General features: G+C 34.8%; 1 protein-coding gene across 8 annotated transcripts in view; it reads right to left on the bottom strand.

Annotated features, from left to right (window-relative positions):
• The window catches only part of asap2a (ArfGAP with SH3 domain, ankyrin repeat and PH domain 2a), a 139,560-nt gene that overhangs the window by 43,332 nt on the left and 70,250 nt on the right, over nucleotides 1-25,978 (bottom strand). For all 8 annotated transcript variants that reach the window (XM_087289412.1, XM_087289414.1, XM_087289409.1 and 5 more), the window contains 2 exon segments: nucleotides 9,069-9,214; nucleotides 8,582-8,656 (listed from right to left, as the gene is read on the bottom strand). In XM_087289412.1, the coding sequence (XP_087145538.1) occupies nucleotides 8,582-8,656; nucleotides 9,069-9,214 (221 nt within the window).

Here is a 25,978-nt window from a genome sequence, read left to right as displayed (position 1 = left end):
TCAGGCCCGACCATCTTTTAATCTTTTCCTGTTTATGAGCTATAAAAAAATAAAATCTGCATTATGTTGACAAATCATGTGCTATAAAGACTGTAGAATGTTTAAATCCATTATTTGTGTAGAAAGAAACAGAAGTTGATGCTGGCTCACTATCTGGTGTTCATCTCACCTGGAGGCTGCAGTGAAATGTTTATACTGTAAAGCATGGGTCACCAAACTTGTTCCTGGAGGGCCGGTGTGCTGCAGATTTTAGCTCCAACTCTAATCAAACACACCTGAACAAGCTAATCAAGGTCTTACTAGGTATACTTGAAACATCCAGAAAGTTGTGTTAAGGCAGGTTGGAGCTAAATCCTGCAGGAACACCGGCCCTCTAGGGCCGAGATTGGTGACCCCTGCTGTAAAGTTATGCTTTCACACTTTTGCAGAAATGTAGCCAAATCAGTTTATTTCCCATGGGTCTGGGTTGAGTTTGGAGCACAGAAATGGCAATGCTGTCTGAGGCTCAGACTAGCAGAAGAGTGGCATGAAATCACCACTCTGCTGCCAAACTCAGTGCTGTACACCATCACACATGAGGTCATGCTCATAAAGAAAGTACCTGATGTAATGCCAGTGGCTGTATTCTGTAATGACATCATCTGAAAGCTTTAGGGAAATTCTCTGCTGTGCAAACAGAGCAAACTGCAGCGGCTCTACTGAGGGTTTACACTAATAACAGAAGGCTTTGTTTGTAGAGGGACTTCCTAAGAGTCCCATCAACTCAGTGTATGTGCTTTCATAACAGATGTTACACACAGCTTGAGTGGTGCAGAAAACAGGTCGCATTTGTACAAGCAAAGTGGCTCAGTTAGAGGAGATTACCCCCAAAAAATGAGTTACACATTGAAGACACAAGCAGATATTTCATATTAGAAATCAGAAGAGATGAGAAGTGTTGTGCCTATTTAAACTTGAGTGAGAGCTTCTTGTCATGCATGTAAAAGTAAGGATTTTGCCTGATTAGGACTGTAAATCCAAAATTTATTTTATTTTTATATATACACTACTGGTCAAAAGTTTGAGGTTAGTAGGATTTTAATTTTTTTTTTAAATAAGCTTATCCTGCTCATCAAAGCTGCTTTTATTTAATCAAAAAAACAGTACAAAATGTGAAATGTTCTCGCACTATAAAAGAACTGTTCAAAAGTAGTTTATCATTTAATTTACAGTAATAATGTTTTCCAGTGATATTAAAGATGAGTTTTTTAGCTTCATTACTACAGTTTTCAGTCACATGATCCTCTAGAAATAACTCTAATATTAATTATTATTGTATTTTATTATTATTATTATTGTTATTAATTATATTATTATTATTATTATTTAATATTATTATTAATAATAAATGTTATAGTAATAAAAGCAGTAAAGACTGAAGCAATAATTTCATTTAAAACTAATTAACATTAAGCAGTTATTAAAAATTTTAATAAATATTAAAGAATTTAACTTTTTTTTTACTTTTAATGAATGCAACTTTGATGAACAGAATAATTTTCTGTTTTTAAAAAAAAAAAAAAAAAAAAAAGCATTAAAAAACGGACCCCAAACTTTTGACTAAAAGTGTATATTGGTTACAGCATCCAAGATATTCAGTGACCAAGAAAGTTGACAATTTAAATGAAGAAAATAAATAAACAAAAATAAAATACAAATAACATATTAGAACATACAAAATCAAAATACACATTGAAAATATTCATAATACAACAAAATAAAGGAAGTGCAAACATTCACAATAAAATGAACGCAAAAACGCCTCTATCAATATATGTTCTGCATATAGCTTGATCCCAATCTATTGTTCTTCAATTCAGTTATGTTGAATTTCTTCAATTGAGCTATCTCAGTCACCTTAAGTGTAAGCACAAATAGGCACAATTGTGAAGAACATCCCTGTCTTGCAAAGATCTAGAAGCCATAGACTTGCATTTAATGAATGACAAATAATCTAAAATCTACAAAAATTACAAAAGAAAAAAAGAAAGCCTTTATTGGGTAAGTTTGTAAATATTTTTTGTTTTTTCCTTTTTTAAAATGTAATTTAATTTACTTATATTACCCATTATATTACCCAAAAAACATTGCTTAATTTTAATATAAAACGAAATAGTTTCTTATTTAGTAAATTAACAAAAAATATATACAAGTAAACTCTCCCTTTAAGAATGTCATATTCATGGGGTTACAAGATAAACTTTATTCAGTTTATCTTGTAACCTTTATACATCAATATGTGACAAGTCTGACTAAATAAAGAAATAAACTACAAATTAATCTATCATCGAAACAATGATCAGTTGCAGTGAGTCTATTGCTGTTTTCCAGACAGCTCTTGAGGTTTGAATGAAAGATCTCTATGGCTCATTATTAGGAAAGATCTCAATCACCTAAAGGGCCAATTCAGGGATTCAGAAACGGACTGTTCAGCAACTCAAGAACACTGAAAAGCAGAGACAGACAGAGAGAGATTTTCTGAATGGCAGTGGCATGAAACCCTTTTTCAAGCTTCTTCATGCTGCTTTGACTGAATTATAAATCACCATTCCTCACCACACAGCACCAGGATACGCGTCTCCAACAAGCTGAGTCACAATGGCTTCACCTGGACTTTTAAACCGCAACATCTATCAGCCGGAGGGGTCTGAAAGAGCTGGAGTGGGTGGGTTTAACAGCTCAGCGGGCTTCAACGCTGACATCACTCCCTCTGAGGCCGACAAAAGCGTCTAGTGCTGTCGAGTCAGTGAGACTGACTGAACAGAGGATGTTCCGTTCTCAAACACACGCTGGAAGACAATAGAGGCAGCTGAGGAGCAGACAGCTCCATCATCAAGTTGAGAGGTTTTGGCATGATGTCAGCTCGTCTGCGCGTCTGTTTTATGAGCATTGCAATTCCGCTTCCCTCAGCAATTCCTATGACACGCATCACAGGGTCAGGCGCGGGGAACGGCGGGGTCAAGCTTTCATGCATATCAGAAAGTTATTGTTATTCTACACGTGATCAAACAAGGACAAAAGGGTAAAAAATACATACAACTGAAGTCAGAATTATTAGCTCTCCTAAATTATTAGCCCACTGTTTACTTTTTGCCCAATTTCTATTGAATTTTTCTTAACATTTCTAAACATATTAGTTTTAATAATTAATTTCGAATAAATTATTTATTTTATCTCTGCCATGATGACCGTACACAACCTGACAAAAGTCTTGTCGCATATCCAAGTTTTAGGGACAGCACATAACAACTTGACTTCTAGTTGGTCATTTGGTATCAGAAGAAGCTTATATGAAAGCCAAAGGCCTCTAGATTACGCTTATTTTACCAAAATAAAATATGATCAAGCCTTGATTTTTAATTATTTAATTAGGACAGTAAGGTCTGACTTTGCTTAGACAAAAGTCTCGTTACTTAACAGAAATAACGTACAGTATACAATATAAAGTAGTGGTGATGTGGAAGAATTAAATTTATGTATGACTCCCGTGAGCTTGGAGGACTGCATCATGTATGATCTCTGCAATGACTCAAATAGTTTATTAATAAAGTCATCTGGAATGGCAAAGAAAGCTTTTTTTGCACGAAAAAGAGTTCATCAAAATTTTTTGGATTCATCTTTAAAGCCTCCTCCATCTTAGCCCAGACATGCTCAGTAACGTTCATGACTTGTGACTGGGCTGGCCAGTCCCGGAGCACCTTGAACTTCTTTGCTTTAAGGAACTTTGATGTGGAGGCAGAAGTATGAGAAGGAGCGCTATTCTTCTGTGGTTTGTAATGTAATGGGCAGCACAAATGTCTTGATACCTCAGGCTGTTGATGTTGCCATCCACTCTGCAAATCTCTAGGAACGCCCCCCATACTGAATGTAACCCCAAACCATGATTTTTTTTTCTTCACCAAACTTGACTGATTTCTCTCAGAATCTTGGGTCCATGTGGATTCCATCAGGTCTTCTGCAGTATTTGTGATGATTGGGATACAGTTCAACAGATGATTCATTAGAAAAATCTTCTGGCACTGATCAACTAGAAGTCAAGTTATTATTTGCTGCTCTTACAACTGGGACTGACGACAAGACTTCGGTCAGGTAGTGTACAGAATATTTAACTAGATTTTTTCAAAATACTAGTATTCTTAAAGTGCAATTTAAAGGCTTAACTAGGTTAATCATGTTTATTAGGCAAGTTAGGATATTTAGGTAGATGATTGTATCACAGTGGTTTGTTCTGTAAAAAAAATCTTTAGAAGAAGAAATATTTAAGGAAAATTGTAAAAAAAATAAATAAATTAAAAAAAAGTATAAAATTATAATAAAATCACAGGAGGGCTAATAATTGACTTCAACTGTATGTGAATGGTTCAAAAGAGTGATCTGCTCAGACGTCACCCAGGACTATTTATCTGAGGCTGTGGATCACAGGTAAAAATGTAGCAAAAAAAGGTTCAGTTTCTTGAACAGACTGATGGTTTCACTATATGAAACCGCAATGTATCATCAGGACCCACAGGTACTAAATTGTTTTTCCTGTGTCTTTTTTCCTGTATTTATTTTTGTCACTGTTTTGTTTGTTTCTCATATAGACGGTAGCTGTTAAAATGCATCACAAATCACCAGACACCACAGTTTTAGCAAAAAAAAATCTTCTATTAATAAACTACTGTAAAAATCACCTACATCATGAGCATTACTAAATTAAACAAATTTTCATTTTTACTACTACACCACTTAAATGTTTACTTTACTTACACATTTTTACATAGTTAACATAACAGACAGTCTAATGACACCAAGAACACTTCATTTGTAAGACCCATTTGCTGATGGGTAAATGAGGCACAGGTTCAGGTTAATGACTGGAATGATGGCCCAAGAAAAGGCCTGCAATCTCCAGCCATTAGTGGCCATCTCCTACTGTGCTCACAATTGGGCTCAATGCTGATGCAGGGCATCTGAGACCATTAGCACTCAGTAACTGCAGGTTAAACAAGGCAGCCTGGTGTCCTCTCAATCACCTCTACAAGAAACTGACACAAAAGGACAAGTTACATCTGAGCTCTGTGTCTATGGGAATATGAGGCCTCATCCACACAGAGATGTGTTTTGCTCTATATGCAGCAATTCTGTATCAAATAGGCTGGTGTGGATGTAGCCTGATTCTTCAGGCTCAGGCCAGATTAGTTACTTATTTTAACTAGGGGTATGTGGAATCTTCAGGAGCCAAAATACAAAACAAAAGAGCCTATGCTGCACTGCAGTGCCCAGCAGTGTTGACCGTGCTAGTTTCACACTCCTTTTAATCGTAGTCACTATGTGCGGTGACGTGGCTTCCACACCAGACACAGAAAGAGCCGCACTATGAAACCCATTTATTTAAATGTATTGTGCTATGGAAACATGCTTTTTAACTACTGAGAGATTTCAGGTGCTGTCTAGACTTTCACTGACTTTCTACACCTCCCTTTCTTCATGTGTTCAATACTTTTTTCTTGTGTCATTACTTTTTATTATACATAATTTCATTTGTAAACTATGTCGTTTTTGTTTTCTTTGCATATGGATTTCTTTGGTGGTTACCAACGTCTGACAAAACTTTAAATTCAACAGCACCTTTAGAAATGTGTTCTGAGAATAATGATGTCGTATTCAATACTTATTTCCCCTGCTGTGTATATAAAGCTAATGATGATTTTATTCCTGACAGCTGCAAAAAATAAATAAATAAATAAATAAAAATACAGGACTGGTTCAATATTTACTTTTAATAGTATGTGACAGTCATTAAAATATATTAGGAAATCTAGGTTGCAGTAGTAGTTCTGGTCATGTGACCAAAATCATAAATCGTATTGATTGTGCAGATATAGATAATCAATACCTCTATATTTGGAAGCCAATTACCAATATGGACTGAACTAACAAATGCAGAAGACAACTATTTTAGAAAGCAAGAAAACTGCATGAAAGTATTAAGAAATTTATTTTTTAGATTCTATTTACAGTAAAAAAAAATTAATAAAAAAAAACTTCCACATGGCCAGCATGTTGTATTTCCAACATAAACTCAAACTTGTGCCACATCATGTGAATTGCAGCAGTCAAATCCCTCAACCGGTGCTGCTAATTCATCATTCATCAGCCAATGATTTATTTTCATATCAGGGCAATAACAAAAATATTAACGCATTTATCGGCCGATGCCAATATGGTCACAAATATAATTACATATATTACTAACGTCAATCAAATGAACACATTCATCACACCAAATTATGCACAGGAAAATTGTGAATGGCTCTTTAGTGTGACTAATAGTGGTGATTATGAATGAAACCTTAGATAAAGAGAAACGCTTACGTCAATGTAAAGGTCCCAACAAGATAATTCCCAATTATAGCCCAATTAAAGCCTGCAGGGGTCTCAGTGATTCAGTTACCATGCTTTTATTTTTGACAAACATTTAAGGAATCACGTCACACAGGCAGAATGTCTTTTTCAGCCTCATCATGGAGAGAGAAAGTGAAGTCTCCAGGGGAACGAGACAGCGAGCTGAGTGAAGCGCCTCATTAAGAGTAAATCACATCAGACTCCTCTTAAGAGCTAACAAGAGCATCACATGGTGCAGAGAAGGTCAGGAGGTCACGGTGGACATTAATGAACTCACGACATTGTGAGAATCAGTGCAGAATAGAGCAGCTGTCTCAAGCTCAGATGTGTTCATGAGAGGGCAAACACACATAGACTGGAAGTAGACTTTTAGGTGGAGATATTCAACCATTATGCAAGTTTTACAGACTAGCGCTGCTAAAATTAGATTAAGGTTAAATATATAGACTCCCAGTGAATTCCATTGAGTTATCACATTCTAAAGCCTGCTTTAATAATTACTTTAAAACCAAAATAGTGGCTTGTCATCTAGCAAAAATAATATATGAAGAGTTCAGATGTGCCATCTGAAATTATCATTACAAAATGAAAAATGTTCTAAGCCACCTTTGTTTATGTCGAGATATTTCACTTTAGAGACCAGGAAAATGACTTATTTTTGCAGAAAAAAGTGATATTACTGAACATACACACAGGAGCCTGATAAAATGCCTATTTTAGAGGAAGATTTCAGATGGCATTTAAAGGTTTTTGCATCTAAACGCTTCATAAATATAAATGTGTGTGTGTGTGTGTGTGTGTGTGTGTGTGTGTGTGTGTGTGTGTGTGTGTGTCTGTATATAATTGCATTACATAGGTCACAAATATACACACATACAGCTTGTTTGATGAAGTGTAATCAGAGTAATTAATTACACAATATGAAATTAAAGGCTAATGTGGCGAAACACAAATTTTGCAACCTTGCATCAAGCACAACAATGTTTTAATCATAGATTATTTCCCCAAATCATGCAGCCCTACAATGTGCCAAAAAAATATAACAAGAATGACCCAAGAATGTCAAAGACACATGGTGCTAGAACCTGTAGACTTTAGAGAAAATATACTGAAGCCCAGTGTGGGATTCTTAAGAGTTCACGTCATAACTACACTGTAAAAAGCAAAGTTCATTCATTCATTTTATTGTCGTCTTAGTCCCTTTATTAATCCGGGATCGCCACAGCGGAATGAACCGCCAACTTATCCAGCAAGTTTTTACGCAGCGGATGCCCTTCCAGCTGCAACCCATCTCATCAATCAATCATGTTGACTTGAAACAATTCATGAAACCCAAACTTGAAAGAATTAAGTTGGCTTAATTTATATTTTGGATTATGCACAAAGTTAATTCACTTAATTTTAGGGAAACCAATTTACTTACATTTTTAAGCAGTCAATGAATCACTTCAAAAACTCACAATTAATCAAAGGTGACTAACATGCACATTTTGACAGTAAAGCTGGTTCTATTAAATCTCCAGCATGTGCATTCAGCTATACATTATATAGCTATTATATAACTATACTATATAGTTTACTGAAATAGAGTTTAAGATACAGAGTTACAATGCAATGTTTTGGGAAATTCCTATGTTTCTTCATCATGGGCATTTGGAGTTTTCTATGAGAGCGCCATCTGGCCTTTGAAAGATGATTAACTACAGATCAGACCATAATTCCTGACAAGTTGTGCATGACAACTCAATCACATTAGCCATTTAAATCGGATTATTCGCCAAGCCCTAAAGTAAAGTCAACTTTTCCTTTTAAACATTTTTACATATCACCGAAATAGTCATCAGCTGACATGAGCAATATAATTTTGTTTATCCATAATGAACATAGATATTAATATAATAAATTAATTATAGTTTAAATTAATTTTAATAAATCAAAAACATTTTTAAAAAGCACACAAAACATCAGGTATTTTGGTGATTACACGACAAATTCAAAGCAATGTGCCAAGGACTATTACTCATGCATTGTATATTGGCTGATGTGCATGTGCCTGAAACACCTTGAGACAAGCACTGATCAATATGCTGCTGATGAACAGCCAAAAAAAAAAAACAGAATGAAAGCATTTAAAGGCTTAAAGTAATGGACTTACCCCTTTAACCCCTTTCAGATCTCCCTTCAGCAGACTGTCCAATGGGAAGGTAATGATATTATTCATGTTCTGAAACTAGACATAGAAAGCAGCACATTAGACAAGTGTCTTTCCTCCCAGCTGTGTACCCGTCTTTTATATTGAGGCAATCAGAGATAAACGCAGAAGGCAGAGAAAACAAAACTCTCTGTTGCAGCAGGAAAGAAATTAGACCGTTAAGGAGTATTCATGCAAACATGATGTTAGGGGAATTATTAATTAGGTCTGCAAAAAAGAAGAGGAAAACAACCCAAATCATAAATTACACAAAGCCAAACATTCAGCTTTGATTTTTTGATGCAGAAAGTGCTAAAAGACATTCATGAAAGCTGATCCACCCTGTAAACCACTGACTCAAGATCAGATTTTGGGCCCAGAGGAGCAAGCACATTAACAGCGGAAATTCAAGATGTTTTAAACCCCTTTTTATGCACTTCCATACCCTCACCAGGTTCTTGAAGAGTGCCGTGAGCTCCTTGGTGAAGACGGAGAACTTCAGGAAGGCTGATCCCAGGTCTGGGTCATCTCTGTACACACAGTTCTCTCCGAACTTCTCCAGAGCTTGAGTGTACTGCTCCTCATTCTCCACATGAGCTGCAAAACAGACAGAACATTAATACAATCAAATAATTCCAGTTGAAAGAAAACCTTTCATTTCTAAATACACAGAATAAATGTTAATATATGTATTAACCCTTATGCAGCCATATGAACACATTCAAGGGTGTAGAATTGGCATGAATGGAAGGGATGTATCCCCATCAATATCCACCAATTACTGAAATGTTCCTGCCAATACTTTAATCGACTTCAAAATAAAATAACGCTCCGTCAACCCTTATTAAGCTACTTGTCCACAAATGGTTAAAGTCAAGTTTGCTGTGAGTTCACTTTAATACTATTAACCAAGGCTGTTTAATTAATTGAAATTCAGTTTTGATTTTGGCCTCAATGATTATGAAAAACAATTATTGTTATTGTCACACACCTCTCTAAATTTCTCTTCATTCATACCTCCTCAAAGCCAGATTGCAGTCAAATTATGTACATTGATTTCTGCAGCATGGGACGTGATTGATTTTTATTTTATATTATTAAGTACTTTATGCATGTTTTTAAAAGCGCAAAAACAATTTGTGCAATACATGCGCTCTAGGGATGTATGTCCCCAACAAGAACGAATCTACGGCCTTGGACGCATTATAGTATTTAATTTCATTAAGAGTATTACATTATCCTTTTTTTTTTGAATGACATCAGACATTCTAAAACTGACAGTGAAATAAATCAAGTAATAAAATCATATATGCAGCCAAACGGTGACACATTTATCATTTTTAATGTTCTGCAAACATATGACAGTTTGACGATATTATGATTACTGCTCTAAAATATGTTCATTTTAAATGTCTGGGTTAAAAAAAAAGACAATATATTTTATTTTAGGAAACAATCCTCCATTATTTCAAAAACACAGATTCTTTAAAACTTTCAAAACCCATCTTTGGATTTCTGTCTTTTCTTTGGATGTAAATTAAGCCACTGCACTGATCAGGTCTACAGCACTTTAGATGTTGGAGTATAAGCGACTTGGTTTTAAGATATTTAATGAATTGTGGGTGAACCAGTAGCTTTTGATTTGGAGGATCCTTTTGCTGGAGATACTGTTGCCCTAAAAAAAAAAAAATGGACAAGTCGTAAAAAACAAAAACTTACATACAGTTGAAGTCAGAATTATTAGCCCCCCTTAGTTTTCTTTTGTTTTTTTAAATATTTCCCAAATGGTGTTTAACAGAGCAAGGAAATTTTCACAGTATGTCTGATAATATTTTTTCTTACATCTTATTCGTTTATTTCGGCTAGAATAAAAGCAGTTATTGTTTTTTTAAACTTCATTTTAAGGACAAAATGAATAGCCCCTTTAAGTTATTTATTTTTTTTCGATAGTCTACAGAACAAATCATCATACAATAACTTGCCTAATTATCTTAGCCTGCCTAGTTAACCTAATTAACCTAGTTAAGCCTTTAAATGTCACTTTAAGCTGTATAGAAGTATCTTGAAAAATATCTAGTCAAATATTATTTACTGTCATCATGGCAAGGATAAAATAAATCAGTTATTAGACATGAGTTGCGAAAAATATCATGTTTAGAAATGTGTCAAAAAAAACTTCTCTCCGTTAAACAAAAATTGGGGGGAAAATAAACAAGGGGGGTAATAATTCAAGGGGACTAATAATTCAGGGGGGCTAATAATTCTGACTTCAATTGTATACCTTAGGAACGATATAACAAAAATGTTTGCAGTTTTAAAACCTTGACTTTTCCAAACCCCGGTAAACCTCAAAACCGGTTATTGTCCCATGCTCAGTGGTGGCTTTTGTCAAAATTTATGGCATGATTTGTTGAATTCCTGTGTTTTGCTGTGAAAATTAGGGCTGTACAGTATTAGAAAAATATGACATTGTAATACTGAATTTCTTTGCAATACATATTGCAATATTGAATATAATTTCATCTGATGAAGTGAATAACTGTAAGAATTGATAATTTGACATTTCATTAGGATGATTAATTTTTTAGAGTGTATCTGCATACAATAAAATAAAACAATCACAAGCATTGCTAAAAAGAGGAGAGCGAAGACACAAATGGAAAAAAAAATTTCTAGGAACCTAGCAGTATTTAGACACACAAAATGAATAATCACATGCAAAATAACAGTCTACACACTGAAAAAAAAAACTAATCATTGGATTTCTAACTTTTTTAAAGGTAATTTATAGGCTAAATTTAAACAAACAAATTAAGTTGAACATTACAACATTTTGTTTAAGCCCATAAAAAATAATAATTAAAAAAATTAATAAATCCAAAAAATATATATTTTTAGTCTTTTTTCATGTATTGTGCCTGAATTATTTAAATTGGCTAAAAATGCTTAAACAATCACTGTCCAAATGATAAAAAATTTAGTAACTTAATGTAGGCCTGTCACAATAATCGGTATTTCGATTTATTGCACAACACATGGACATGACCTCAATCATTTTTGGTGATGCAATTCATATTGCCCATATAAACCCAATTCTAGCAACATTTTAGCTGATTGTGCCACATCTCTATATCTACTGGAGTTGTCTGTGTCAGTATGGTTAAAAAAAATTCTATAGTTACTGTAGTATTTTTCGCATGTGTGCCTAACAGCAGAAAATAGATCTGGTAGCAGATTTATTTATTACATTTATTATTATTTAATTTAGGATATGTGACTATAATTCAATGAAATATTCTTAAGAATATATATTAAGTGTTTTTGGAAAAGTGTACTTGCATTGTGATGATATTATATTGTCATTCTGGCACTATATAATGAGTGGCATAAAATACACATTCCTGGTGCAATATATCATACAGATATCATGACAGGCCAAACTTTATGGTCAAATTTTGCAATGACCCCATAATAACTTGTTTTCAACCATAATACTGCCTCATCATTGCAGATCCTGCGATGTGACTATTGTGGATGCACACACTGTGATATCGATGCTGAAACAATATTTTGTGCAGTCCTAGTGAAGATATACAATGTTGCCTTTTTTTAATCTCAAGAAGACAAGAACCACTGGACTCACAAATCCTGGAGGGATAATAACAATAAGAATAATAATCTACACCTTGGATGGCCTGAGGCTGTGAGTAAATGAACACAATTTTTTTTTTTGGCTGAACTACTGAACGTGGTTAACCAAGCTCCTCTTATTGGATTGAAATGACATTAGAGTTCTTAAATAATGGCAAGATTTATTTTTGGACGAGATATTGCTTTAACATTCCTTGCAGCTGCCGTATCATGTTTGTTCCCCCTGCACTTATTTTCCTTTCCTACTGCGGGTTTCTTTCCTCCTGATTGTGTTGTGTTGTGCTCCAGCATTATCAGTTACAGTCCATACTCATATCACCCCATGGACACACAATATCATCTATTTATTGTTCTAAAGAGCAGTTTCAACATTCTGTTCATTGTTACTGTACGACAAGGCAAAAAGTCCCTGATAGGGGCTGTTGGAAACTTAAACAAATCCGAAAAGCCAGAACTTCCTCTTAATTTCAGCAAATCCCCTATCATTGTGCACTCCAGGGACGAAGCACAAAAGATGGAAAACAAGCAAGCGTGTAATTCACTCACACAGTAATGTTGCAAACTCCCCATGGTTTTTCTGCAGGGAAAATGTGTAATTTACAAGTACAGACCTGTCACAAAGTGTTGGGATGCTAGTCAGTGTGCAACACTGTTTATAATCAACACCTGGAGATTTTTGAGAGTCCCTCATGGATGACCTTCTTCCCACAACTAGTTAACGCAATTTCTTCACACAAAGATTCGTACTAAGAATATCCACAGATTATTATTACACTGTCAATGGTGTCTTATGAATAATGCATGCCTGATTTGTTTTCGTGCACAGGGATACAAAAAGGTATAGAGTTAAAAGAAACACTGCACTGCAGAAACACTGAGAAAGATTGCATGGATTGAGAAAACCAGCAAAAGCCAGTTTTAGTACAATCGGCCCAACATTACATGCTCATTTATAGTTACTCTTAAATATATCCTAACTGTGAAGTGCATCTAAGTTTATTATAATAGGTGATGGTATTGAATTGTAAAAAATGTTTTACAGCTTTTAAGTAGGGTAAAACATCTCTACATTAAATGCAAAACACAAAATGTTTAAATAAATATAAAGGAGCTGAACACATCAATCATGAAGAGTACAAAGTGAACTTGTGCAGGTGTCAACATTAAACTAACAAAAATAAATTAAATTAAATTAAATTAAATTAAATTAAATTAAATTAAATTATGGTTAAAAGATGAAGCAATATGCACTGACAATTTAAAAACAAAAAATTATTTTATTTAAAAATTTACATTTAATTTAGCATAAAACTTGCATACAATTAGCATTTAATAAAATTATATAAAGAAAACAAAAATCAATGAAACTTTTTTCCAAAATTATGACTGAATACATTCAGCCAAAACCTAGAAGATGAAACAATAAAAGACGAAGTAATATGCACAGACCATTTAAGACAATATTTTACTCAAATTTATTGTAGTCTATTCTAATTTATATTTTATTTTTTATAAAAATTTGTATTGCATATTTTATTTGATTTTATATGTTATTTATTGCAAATTTACTTCAATCTTTCAAAAAACAAAAATCTATTTTTCCAAAATAAACACTGAAAACATTCAGTCAAAACCTCATTTTATAAGCAATGAAGTTCTAAAAGAAGAAGCGATACGCACAGAATATTTACCACTAGAACTGGGCGATACGATAAATAATGTATCAGGATATCATGTTTCATATCATTTGATGTTGATAATTATTAAATATTTTTAACAATATATTTAGGAATACTCCGATTTTATTTAACCACTTTATTTTAATTTACCAATATCACTAAGTCAAATAGTTTTTTTTGTTAAAAACAAAAATATTTAAACTATAATATATCTCATCTTTTTATAATAATAATGATACAGTAAAACTCAAACTATATAAACAAACCAAATTATGATAATCAAATCTGAGTTTTCAAGTAAAGGAAGCAGCCATCATTATTCAAATACATACTGTAACATTACAAATTGTGAAGCTGAATGACTATATTACCCCTATGCAAAAAAAAAAATCTTTCAGATGGCGAGCTAGTGGCTGGGATGCACAAGAAAAGAAACCAAAAAGCCACATCCTTACATCCTTATTTATTTACAATCTCTTCATTGCTGGTATATGGCACTCATTTTCACATGTGTTGTTTTTCTGACCTGAAGTGACAGGCTCCAATGTGCACGTAGTGCAAGATACGCACCATTGGAAATGACAAACTGACACCCTAAGCTTATTAGCATTGCTTCCAAGGCGCGCGCTCAGCAGCCACATTTTAATAAACCTATAACCTTCATACCAAAAACTTTGTACTGAATCTTTTTTTTTTTTAAATCGATATTGACAATGGTGTTCAGTCAATAAATATCGATAACGATTTTATCGCCCAACCCCATTTACGACAACATTGACCTAAATGCTAAACTAATGCTAATCTAAGCTTCACGCTTTCTCACTTTGACTCTTCCCAGATCTCAAATTGCTTTAGGTATAAGCACTTATACAGTTTTTTTAAGTAAAGCATTAACTAAAAAGTAGATAACCAGTTATTATAGCGTCATGATAGTCTTCTTGAGAGCTCTCTTTAAGAGACCTATACTGTAATATCAACAGGAAGGATACAATAAGACAGGAAGTGAGGCGGCAGTGCGCTTTCACCAAAGCTAGACCAGAACTGAGGCCATGTGGTGAAAAAAAACAGCACAGACAAAAGGATGAGATGCACTCCAGCAGATCTGAGCACTCATGTGCATGAATACACTTGGAGAGCTGCCCAGGTCACAACAACACGGGGCTGTAATTAGATGCATGCTAATAAGGATAATGGATATGTGAAGGTCACCCGCTGAAGAGATTCCATACAAACAAACCCCAGTTTCTTTTACCTGAGTAGCGAAGCAAAGAAAGGGCACCTGTGTGTGCTGCGTGCCCGCTGCCTGTTCAGGCTGATGAATGGCTTTACCTGCTTCAATAAATACACAATACAAATGAGACCCCCAAATGTGCAGCATGTGCATCTGTAAAAACTGCAAGCTCAAGCTCAAGCTCAAGGAGCCCAGACTCTTGTTCGCTTTCTTTCATAATCTCTTATAGTCAGGATATGAACATTTAAAAGCGTCACAAATTAGTAAGGTGCCCCTTGGTATACTGAACAAATAGTTGGATATACAGTTAAATTCAGAATTTTTAGCCTCTCTTTGATTTTTTTTCTTCTTTTTAAAATGTTTTCCAAATAATGTTCAACAGAGCAAGGACATTTTCACAGTATGTGTAGTAATATTGATTTTCTCTAGGAGAATGTTTTATTTGTTTTATTCTGGCTAGAATAAAAGCAGTTTTTATTTTTTTTTAAACATTAAGGTCAGAATTATGAGCCCCTTTAAGCTATATATTTTTTCGATAGTCTACAGAACAAACCATCATTATACAATAATCTGCCTAATTGCCCTAACCTGCCTAGTTAACATAATTAACCTAGTTAAGCCTTTAAATGTCACTTTAAACTTTTTTTTTGTCTTGAAAAATATCTAGTCAAATATTATTTACTGTTATTATGGCAAAGACAGAATAAATCAGTTATTAGAAATAAGTTTATTAAAACTATTATGTTTAGAAATGTGTTAAAAAATCTCTCCGTTTAACAAAAATTGGGGGAGGGGGGTCTAATAATTCAGGGGAGCTAATAATTCTGACTTCAACTATATATTTAATTAAATTTTAAAAGGCATGGGTGGTATAGCATTTGTGCACTGATAAAGTTAATATAAATAATGATAATGATATAAATAAAGGTATGTCCTGCCTGCAAATTGAAAAGTTTAGATTTTCCTCTAAAAATAATACTAGAAATATTTATGTAAAATAATATTTGTTTATTAAGTACTTTAATAATTAAATGAACAGAAATTTAACTATAACAGTAACAACCCCCTTTTCTTTCTTATGTCTTTCCACTTTCTCCTTCTGTATTTATTTATTTTATCTTTTCCACTTAAAATTTGTTGTTTAATAAATAAATAAATAAATAAATAAATATATATATATATATATATATATATATATATATATATATATATATATATATATATATATAGTTAAAGTCAGAATTATTGCCCCCTTTGAATTTTTTTCTTCTTTTAAAAATATGCCCAAACAATCCAAATGATGTTTAACGGAGCAAATATGCCTGTATGCCTGATAATACTTTGTCTTTTGGAAAAATCTTATTTGTTTTATTTTGGCTAGAATAAAAGCAGTTTTTATTTTTTTACACACCATTTTAGGGTCAAAATAATTAGCCCCTTTAAGCTATATATATTTTTATCTATAGTCTACAGAACAAACCATCATTATACAATAACTTGCCTAATTGCCCTAACCTGCCTAGTTAACCTAATTAACCTAGTTAAGCCTTTAAATGTCACTTTAAGCTGTGTAGAAGTGTCTTGAAAAATATCTAGTCAAATATTATTTACTGTCATCATTGTAAAGATTAAAAAAAAAATCCATTATTAGAACTGAGTTATTAAAATTACTATGTTTAGAAATGTGTTGAAAAAATCTTCTCTTCGTTAAACAGAAATCAGGAAAAAAATAAACAAGCGGTCTATTAATTAATGGGGGCTAATAATTCTGATTCAACTGTATATATATATATATATATATATATATATATATATATATATATATATGAGCAAGTCCAAGCACATGTCAACTTTGCCATGAAAAAAATTAAGTTTTCACCAAAATACGAAAACTGTTTCTGGGTTTTTTGTGTAAGCAAGTATTTTGAAATTTTCAGTGTTTTCAAACTATCATACTTGATTTACCAAAATCACACAAGTGGTGATACCGCACACTGCCAGTATAAACGTGTGTGTGCATGTGGGTGGATTTGTGGTTGGGTGGGTGAGCGCATGCTTGGAGATGTGTCTGTGGTCTTTTACTGACTCAGTAGGTGCAGAGAATAGTTTCAAACAGCTGTGTGTGTAGGTCTTATCCTGTCCCTGGTGTGTGTTGGTCTTATCCTGTTTAATGCGTCTAAAAGACCTACACGGAATTAATAGTTTGATTACGGTCTTTACCCTGCACTTTAATAATGCGACCAAAAAAAGGATTTCTCCCCATGTCTTAATTCATTTTGTTTACAACAATTGTGACTTTAAGCATATCTAAAGTGCTAATCTATGTATCTGGTACTTATCTGGTTCATTTGTGTGGCTGCAGTTGTAGCCTCTGTTGGAAGAGGCAGCTGTTGAACTGGCAAAAAACAAATCGGTTTTGTCCCACTCTCCCAAGCAACCAGGTGACATGCGCAACTCAGGGCCCAGCCTGAGTAGTCAGGTGTGTGCGAAGCTCTTCATTTGCAGTTTAAATCAAATCCTGCCTCCAATCTTCAGTGCTAAAATCACCCTCACGCTCCATCATAACATCACAACTCACGAGACAATTTCACATAATATATGATCAAGTTTGTATCAGTTTTTTTTGGAGACGGTGTAGATGAATGAATGAATGAATAGAATGTTTTTATGGTGTTTTTTTTTTAATTTTTCAAGGGTTTCTAAGACAAAAATGCTGTAATAAAGTAAATATTTTTTTAAAAGCACTAAAAAAACTGAAGTACTTTGTTACCGTCTACCATGATACAATATTCAACAGACAATAGTACTTGTGCTACAAGAAGGAATTATGCAGTGAAGGAAATGTTAGTTGTTAATTTTTGACATAACAGCCAGTACATGCTGCCTCATAGCCATTCTTTGATTACAGTCTTGTTTTTGGAAGTCAGTTTAAGTTCCCCCTACTTGATTACATCACACAGGTTGTTAAAGGTGGCAAGTGTAGACTGGTCATGAAATTCATGTAAACTGATATTTTTCACACCCAAGAAAACACTGCAAAAATGTATGACCCAAAATCACAATATTAGATGAAGTGACTGTCAAAACACATCCAAATATTGTAAAGACAGTCACTTGTTGTAGATGCATATAGTGTAAAACGTATCTTACTTTCCCTCAAAGAGATTTCAAATAGGAAGAGCAAATAAACAAACTAGGAGCAAAAAAAAAAAAACATAAAAAAAAAAATCACTGTTAAAAGTCTTTTGTTTTCTTTTGTTAGTGTCCATTAACCTACAGTGTTCTTGGTCACACCTATTATCACCAACATAAATAGCTTGTTCATAATTGTTCTGGACTAAAAACTTTTGAAATACTCAAAAAAAAAAAAAAAAAAACAGTTTGTAAATGTAAGATATTGGGCAGCTTTCATCAACTTATAAACTACTCTAAGACTTTCCTGCAACCTGTAGGAACAGTCAGCTCCATCTTTCTCCGGTGTTCTGTGATGACTGTCACGCTCTCAGACAGCAGGAGGAAGGAAAGCTGCAGGAGAGCATCTGATTATGAGCTCTGAAGACCTGCTTCTTCAAAATCACCTGCTGGATCACAGTGACTCATCACCACCTCTCATTACAGGCCAGCAGAACTTCCGGACTTCATAAACCTAAATTTATCATAGATAATGCCGTTGCTTTCTACTATCTATATTTTTTCACTGAATAAGATTTTCGAGGCTGCAATATTTTATTTAAAGTTATCATTTGTTTGTGAAATGGCACAAATAAATTTTACATGTTAAATTATTAAAATCCACCAATCTTTTGCGAAGCTTGTCAGTGAACTATGACTTTGTGATTTACAGCCGATTACTGAGCTGGCTTAACTAACAAAATGCACACAAAAAGCATCTTCAATTAATCGCCCAGCCCTAATATTAGTATATAAATAAGTACAAATTATCAAAATAATAATAATAATAATAATAATAATAATAATAATTCATTACAGTTATATAGCACTGTTCTAGACACTCAAAGCGCTTTACACAACGGGGGAAATCTCATCCATCACCAGTGTGCAGCATCCACCTGGATGACACGACGGCACACATATTGTGCCAGACCGCACACTATACACCAGCTGATTGGTGGAGAGGGCAGTGATGTTGCCAAGTATAATACAGGGATGATTAGGAGGCCATGAAGAACAGAGGCCAGAGGGCAAATTTGGCCAGGATGCCGGGGTTAAACACCCAACTCTTTTTCGAAGGACATACTGGGATTTTTAACGACCATAGTGAGTCAGGACTTCAGTTTAACGTCTTACCTGAAAGATGGCACTCACTGAGCAATATAGAGTAGGGTTGCACTATTGTAGGTATGGTACTATAATAGTATCGCGATACTATGGCTCCAAAATACTGGGGGTGCCATTGTAAACGGTAGAATCGTTACTAATGGTCTACTTACAATAGATAATGTTGGATGTGGAAAAGTCACTAAAATATTCACACGTTTGCGCAACAATAATATTTTAATAGTCTGTGGAGCCCTTTAATGTTACAAAACTGTGAAGAATTTGCACCTTTTATGGTAGCCTATTGTATGTTTTCTAATGCGTCAGTGTGAACGCACATCTGAATCGGTTCATTTCTGTTCAGGTTAATATGATTTATTAGCGACCGCGACAATCTTTTTAAAATAATTTTTAAGTACTTTGGATTGTTACCTAATAAAAGTGTATGAAAAACCCAACATAGCAACAGAAAACATTGAAACAAGTTTTGGTCCACTTCATATGGCCTAATTTTGTCGTAAAAATGCTCTTTTGTAACAAATTCCATTCTGTATAATTTGTAGTTTTATTTTTATGCCTTTATGTTGGTCAGTTTTCTACAAGATAATTAAAAAGAATGAATAAATATTAGGTGAAGTGGAGTGCAAATAATACTTTTTGGCCTTAAGGGAATTATGAATTTCATTCAAGTAGGCCTATTAATACAAAAAGTACAGTATTTCTAACAATTTTCTTTATAATTTGAGTTATGAATTACAATATCGCAATACTACTTGGTATCGTGATACTTCAGCTGGTATAGCATCGTAAGATTAATTAATGGTATCGCGACAACCCTTGTATAGAGTCCCTTTCACTATACTGGGGTGTTAGGACCCACATAGGTTGAGGCACCTATTAGCCCCCTTTATACCACTTCCGGCAGCAACCTAGCTTTCCCATGTGATCTCCAATCCAGGTTTTGACCAGGCCCAGCCCTGCTTAGCTTCAGTGGGTGACCATGTGAGAGTTGCAGAGAGCTAGTTGTACAAATTAGTAGTAAACTAAAATAAACAACAAATTAATTTTTTTTTATATTTAAATTTACTACCTGATACCAATTTTAAAATCATCAAAATTGACATTATTAACAGCACATTATTAAATTTTATGTCAAACACTGCACACATAAAATGAATGCCTCTCAATACAATGGTTAACCAAACTTCACACAAGGCTTGGGTCTTTTTTCAAAGAATTTCATGCAGGGCTCTGAAAAGTATAGCAGAGCTTATGATCTCCACACGCTTTGACATCCATAGTAGGGCTCTTCACACGTAGACTGGTTTCCAGCTGATGCCGCCGCTAATGTTATGACAGTAAATCTCCAGGCTCGCCGGTGTGTGTGTATGTGTACAGCCTCAACACAGGCCGTGTTTGGCCTTCAAACACTCGTCTTGTTTTCTGCCGCAGTGTCCGACTGTGGATTTGGATCAGCCTTTTATTTTATGCGACATTTGAGATCTGCACATCTGCAGTGGCAAAACTCAGGCTCCAAGCTGTGTCTTTCCTTACAGTAACTCAACCCTAGCAGGCAGCTTTTCAAGCTGTGGCGCCTGAATGACAGTCTGTTGGGGGAACAGAATGACTGCTTCATTGGCCTCTCAGGGTCACCTTCAAAATCAGTCACTCAGAAATGTGGCAGACAGAGCAATGACTTGGGTATAAAGTCTCATGAAACGCACTGTTGCGCACATACATAAACAGTAGTATAATATTGACTTCCTTTTCATGGATGGTTTCTGGCTACCCACTCGTTGAACTTATTGTGTGGTTTTTTTAGACAGTCAGCCTTGTGACCACAGACATAATCATGAACTCAGACAAGCCTGAAGTGGAGGATGGGTTGTATCATATGAGTAAAGCATGAGTCACATTTAAACACCTGTGTAGATTACACCTGGTTTATAGGAGTTTTTTTTAAAAATCCCCTTCGTAATCACAATGTAAGAGTTAATCTGGAACGTGCTCAGTACTTTGTATAACTAAATAAATATAAATTATGCATCAGTTAATACCAGCACTTGTTTTTGATTGGCTGTTTGTGTGCAGGTTATTTAGTTGAAGATCACTGAAATTTGGACATCTGTGGAATGCAAATGTGTAAACAGCCAATCACATGGCAGAAACTCTAGTGCAAAAGATGCTACATTGAGCTATTGAATCATTGATTCAACTAATTTGTAATTTGTTGCACAAATAATGCAGAAATGTGCAAAGGTTAAGGAACTCCCTACTTAAAACTTGCATTACTATTTTCATTGCATCTAAAGCCTTACTCAGACCTTACTGAATTGTTTATTGGGGGTATATAAGGAATTATCAGTCTTTGCAGAGGAAATTAAGTGACTTTATAGCCATCCAAATCCAAAACATCAGTGTTTTTCTCTCACTGTCTGCATGAAAACACCCAGCTGAGGAGCCTAATTAACTTCCAGTTGAATTGCCTACTACTTTTTGACAAATAATGCAGACTAACCATGTTCCACACACAACGATGTTCTGTCTTACTGGTCGTAGACAAGCTATATATCTGAGCAATATTTATTTTGACACTCTTTCACCCCTGAGCACAACAGAGACCTTCCTTCCATATTTTTACGAGAAAATTCAGTAAGTTTGCTACGTCCACCTAATACACTTGAAAACAGGCAGTGGGCAAGCTAAAGGGGCGTGTTTTGCGGGGAGGGGAGACATTTAGAGCAACAACCATATGCATTTGCATTTAATTCATGCATCATACAGTTTTACAGTCTTTATTAATGCATATTATGTTATCACAAATTGTTAAATAATTTATACTTTGTTGAATAAATTCTTTTAAATGGGGATATTTAAGCATCAGTTGTGGGTGATGACTGCATGGCTCAACTCTCCACCGGAGTGAGCCTGGGAGACAGGCTGCAAACGCTGTTTAGTTAATCTCTGTTTAGTGATGATGTTTATATTCATAAAAGGTCAGTTAAGTTAGCATTCATTTATGTTTTAATATTTTAAATTGGCATGCTGTAATAAAATATATATAATATTATATATAATAAAATTCAATAATTATAAAGTTTTATCATTTCAAACCTTCATAAAAAGTTATTAAATATAACATTGACTTTAGGTCAAAAACAATGACAGTATATTCTGACATAAGTTTTTAATGAGACTTAAAACAATGTCCATTTTTTGCCAGTAAACTGAAGTTATGTGCCATGACCGGAAAATTATTTTAATCGTATATTAAACATCGCTAACACCTATTATCTTCTGTACACATGCGTAGGCGGCACTTTTCCCATCCTTTCTCAAAAACTACTGGTCCAAAGGACAGCAATCAAAAATTGATTTGTGCAATAGGTATTCACCAAGCGGCAACCTCGCACTCTCTTTCGTGAAGCAAATAAGGGAGTAACTAAAAGCGATACTCATCGAAATTCTGCTAGTCCTGACTTCATAATAGAGCAGATTTCTACTAAGCCCACTGTTGAAATGGCCCTCAAAAAGTGTTTACAGCCTGGTACATAGAACGATTTTGGTTCATGTAGCTAATATTGCCCTTCATGACAACTGTGAGGGGGATGAATTTTTTATAACTCATCCGTTTCGTTTACATTAAGTTATATTAAGTTTGCATAATTAAGGGCATGGCCACTTGAGTCACAGCTAGGTCTCGCTGGTCGCCGTCACTTTACCTCAGCTAATTCCGGCTGATTAGCCGCTGAACTTGGCATATACATTAAATTTTTGCTTGGTTTTATGTGGTTTTACACAGTCAATTGCTTTTTGAAGTTGTTTACTACAATTATCAGGCAATATGGCATTTCCCAGGTGAGTGAAATTATATACTTATATACCATCTCTATAAATGTATTTATCATTTATAATTTTCTTTGGGACTGGAATCATCTGAAATCTGAAATGTTGTCATGCAGTGTTACACCTGGATTTCATCAATAGCCTTGCATCTACCAACACAGACCCTATTTTAAGTGTTTGGAAGAAATTTGCATTTTGGCGAAATGGCGAAGGTTGGCCAAGCCTCCATGTAGCTTCTTTTGCGTTCTTCAGAAACCTACGGGTGACGTAACGAATACTTTGCCCATATCTTTTACAGTCTATGGTATTCACCCAGAGAATGATCACACAAACATGTTTATCTGGCTTTCAATGACAGAGGAGTGGTCGTTTGAGTGCACCGAATAGTGAAAAGTGTATGGAACATGGTTAGTGTACGTTACCAATGTCGTGTGGTGATTTAACTGCAGTGATGGAGTAATGGACATCATTCTAAAAGTAATTTAGCAAATCCTTTTTGGCCACTGAAACGCACTGTAATTTGAATCAGAAAAGTGGCATTCTGTGTATTAAAAATAGACATATACATTTGTAAAATGCTCGAAATTTAGCACTCTTGTTAGAGTTGTGTTACTCCAATATGGGCTGATGGCATGAAGATTGTGTCAACATTGTAATGTCAACGCCCTATGTGAATCTAGTATGAATTTGAACGAGGTTACAACTAAATTCTGTAGGAGTTCTTATAGGCCAAATGTAAAGATCCGCAAAAGATCCCGCATGTGACTGAGCATGTGAAAGATCATGTGAGACACAGTTCCAGGTTTGTAGGATTACAAACCACGAAAATATCTTCATCCAAAAGCATGGGTTCAATCACTGAGGAGTTATGGAGATTGTTCTTGTACAGACGCCCCCATGAGAATCAATTGGCATGGCAATTGGGCTTTTGTGCAAGTTACTCAATATCAACATTATAGGTCTCAAACTCGATTGCTGGAAGACCACAGCTATGCACAGTTTTGCTTCAAACTAATCAAACACAGATGATCCAACTAATCAAGGTGTTCAAGACTACTAGAGACAATTAAGCAAGTGTGAGTTGAAGCTGGTTGGAACTCTGAGTTTGAGACCACTTATTAACATCATTTGTATTATCGACTTATTATTAGTCTGACAATTTTGAGAAGAAATTTAATTACTATTGCATTACCCTAAAGAAAAAAGGTGTTGCTCGTGATTTTGAGAAGATTTCTATACAGGTTTTGCTCTAAATGATCCTCTACACACCAATGAGAATGAAAGTCAATACACCTGCTACTGTGCCACTTTATGCCAGTCCAAGGTTTCATTATTTTGCGAAAGCCTCCAGCAGGTTTCAGGCTCAAACCATACACAGGAAAAGATGCTCCAGTTCTGTCAGTGTCTCTCGCCTGCACTTTCTCCTGTCCTCTCTGGAAAGCGTGAAGCTCGCTGTCTGCGATAGACACTGCACTGATCATCATGCATAAATAATCCACGGCTGGTAGACAGAAGTGCTTGTTTCTCGGGAGAAGTGAGGAGTCTTGGATGTGTCAGGAGTGAAAGCTGATCTCATTCACCTTGCCGAAGACACACTGGCACTAGCTCTCTTTTAAAATAAAAAACAAAAGAATGCTGGCAAATGAGACAGCAAGTCAATAGTCTGAATGCAAATACTATATCGAAAGCCCCTTTCACACATACAGACTTTTACGGAAAATTACCGGCAATTTTCCAGAAAGGTCAGTATGTGTGAACAGGCCCTTTTTGAAAATACCGGTAAATTTGTTAAGGCTATTATCCAGAAAGAGAAATTGTAACATTACCATTAATTTGCCGCAATGCTGCGCTGTGTGAACGCAGAAGAAAAATTGCCGAAAAGAGCATGTGCACGTCTAAAATGTGCTGACGTGAGACGTCTACTTTAGCCAATCAGTACAGTCAGACGCAAGCACACACACATATTATGTACATCTCGACATGTGAAAGTGTTTCCCCATATGTTTTCATCAAAGTTGTTCACAATACTTATCCATCCACAGAGATTGTGATGTAGTCTGTCAAATGTTTACAAATACAAGCGCAGCCGTTTAATGGTCATTTTTGGTTAATGATGTCAGAATTTACCGGTATTTTGGAACGGATGTGTGAATGGTTTTTCCGGAAAAATTCCATAACCTTCTCGCCTGTGTGAACAGTGCTTTTTTTTAATCTGCCGGTAAAGTCGATCCAGAAAATTTCTGGATATTTACGGTATCACTGTGTGAAAGGGGCTAATGTCTGTGCATGATTACTCTAAATATATCTATATACTCTCTCTGTTTTTGTGTGCGTTTAATAATTAATACTTACATTTTGCAAATTGCTTATCTGAACTAATCAAATAAAATTAGTAGATTTTGCAATTAAGCAGTCTTTGTTTAACCACAATCTTTGAATATATCAAAGGGCAAACACTGAGTTTGAACAAGTTTTATTCTACCATAACTCAGATTTTATTTGGGGTTTTAATATTAATTTTAGTGAAAATTGTGGTGCAGTTTTGCCTTTCTTTATTATTTCTATATCATTGATTAATTTTCCTTCAGCTTAGTCCCTATTTATCAGGGTTCACCATAGCGAATGAACTCCCGACCACTCTGGCACGTTTTACGCAGCGGATGCCCTTTAAGTCAC

This window comes from Danio rerio, chromosome 17 (assembly GCF_052040795.2).
Source record: "Danio rerio strain M-AB ecotype USA chromosome 17, GRCz13ab, whole genome shotgun sequence".
In the NCBI taxonomy this organism is placed as follows: domain Eukaryota; kingdom Metazoa; phylum Chordata; class Actinopteri; order Cypriniformes; family Danionidae; genus Danio; species Danio rerio.
The sequence above is the reverse complement of the archived record's forward strand: the minus strand, read 5'-3'. Positions and strand labels throughout refer to the sequence as shown.